The 1,966-nt window shown below is 50.5% G+C and overlaps 1 protein-coding gene across 1 annotated transcript; it reads right to left on the minus strand.

Moving 5' to 3' along the window:
- Positions 1 to 343: 343 nt before the first annotated feature.
- Positions 344 to 1,303, minus strand: STEHIDRAFT_34661 (uncharacterized protein; the record flags this gene model as incomplete). The annotated part of the gene is made up of 1 exon (XM_007305119.1): positions 344 to 1,303. A coding segment is annotated over one exon (960 nt), but the record flags the coding sequence as incomplete, so codon positions are not given.
- Between the last annotated feature and the right edge of the window lie 663 nt (positions 1,304 to 1,966).

Here is a 1,966-nt window from a genome sequence, read left to right on the forward strand (position 1 = left end):
ACGCCCTCATTGTTCAAAACACAATCCGAGTCAAGAACATCAAAGGAATTGGAACTAACTAAGGCAGGGGCATTACCCGAACTGCCTGTGAGACATTGTCCTTGAGAATTAAATGAAATAGAAACAGAATCAAAAATAGAAAAGGGGGTCTTCAGTCCGTCTTTACGCTCCGACCTGTTTACAGCTATGTACAGGTCATCCTCTAAAAAGCCGCCTTAATCGCCTCATGCTCTTTCATCAGAGCCGACATCTTCTCCTCCAACGCTTTCAACTTCTCCGCATTGTCCGTGTTACCAACCGTTACAGTACCCTGTGATTGTCCTGACCCTGACGCACCCGCATCGGCACTAACCTGCTGCGTAGCCGGGAAACCCATGAACTTGCGCATGCAAGCCGTGCTCCTGTGACCAACCTTCTTGCAGTGGTAGCAGACGTCGCGCTCATGGTTGCCATTCTTAGCGACGTGCTCCGAAGATCCACACTTGTTGCATTTGTTCACCATGGCCCGCTTGAAGTCGTCGTAGGTTTTGCCGTTAGGACCAACACCTTTACCCTGGGTCTGGGTCTGAGGTTTAACCAACCGGGTTGCGTCGATGTCCATTGCGTCTGGAGCCGGGATCGAGGAAACGGTAGAGTGCCTACTCTTGCCGGATTTTTCCTGATCGCGTTCGCGGATACGTTCACCAGCCGTTTGTGCCGCACGGTAGACGTCATCCAAGCTCTCCTTGTTGTACGTCAGATTGATCATCACGTCCTTGACACGTTCAGAGAGACCATCACGGAATTCTCGGGCGAGGACAGTATCAGGCCAACCGGTACGAGGGGCATGTTCATCGAACTTGGCCTTGTACTGTTCCACTGAACCTCTGCCTTGGGATAATCCTTCCAGCGCCTGCTGAGCCGTGGTTTTAACGTCAACCGGTTCGAACCGTTTACGGAAGGCGGTCTCGAATTCAGGCCAATCCTTAAATGCCAGCTGTCCTAGACCAAGCTTCTCCAGATAAGGGAGTGCCCATGACTGTGCCTTGTCCGTGAGGAAGTTCAGGGCCGATCCAATCCACTTCTGATCGTTCCGTGTCCAGCTGCCATCCGGGTTTGCTACGTTCATCGCCGTTCCTTGGTTCTGTGCCCAATTTACGAAAGTCGCCAGGAAGAACCGAGATGATGAAAGGTCACCGCTGCCGTTGAACATCGAAGGTTTCGCTACGACACCCTTGCCTGTGCTTGTACCTGCTGCTACTGCCGCCGGGGTTCTACTGATCGTTGCCGACAGTGCCGAGACTTGTGCCCTTAAGGCGTCCGTGTGTACTCCAAGGTCGTGAATGCCGTTAGTGTTTGTGCTCTGAACAGCGACCGTGTTGTTCAGGACGTCCAAAATGCTATCGATCTTGGTCTGCTGTGCCGTGATCGCATTGGTGACTGCCGTTAACCTTACTGCCAGATGATCTACTGCTTGTACCGATAACTCCAGCAGATTCTGCATGTCTTCTGCTGATAATGGCATCGTGTTTGGGGTGGGGGCTCTAGTCCCGGGGAATGGTGTATTTGTTTGTGATTGCGCAGGGGTACGGTGTGGTTCTACAGGTATCGAATCGCTACTGGTTTCTTCTGAACCGGACTCTGATCCTTCTTCTTCACTACTATAAAGCTCTAATCCTTCCAGTCTCCTTATTCGGCCTAGAGTTTCACTCTTACGGTCGGATCAGACTTGTACTGCTTTTCTCTATCTATTTCACTAGCAGTGACAACCTTTTGAGCTGCGCTAGTCCTATAGATTCGATATTACAATTCAAAATCTAAACGCAGTTGTTCGAGCTATTCCTCTGTATTGGGAATAGGGGAATCCAAGCTCAGCCTTCTCGGCCTATTGCAAGGACTGTACAGTATAGGACAACGTAGATGATGCTACACTGAACGTTATAGTATGGATTAAAACACTAGAGGCCCAAAAGGCGTAGTGAGTGGA

The sequence above is a fragment of the Stereum hirsutum genome (assembly GCF_000264905.1).
Source record: "Stereum hirsutum FP-91666 SS1 unplaced genomic scaffold STEHIscaffold_9, whole genome shotgun sequence".
NCBI classification, from domain to species: domain Eukaryota; kingdom Fungi; phylum Basidiomycota; class Agaricomycetes; order Russulales; family Stereaceae; genus Stereum; species Stereum hirsutum.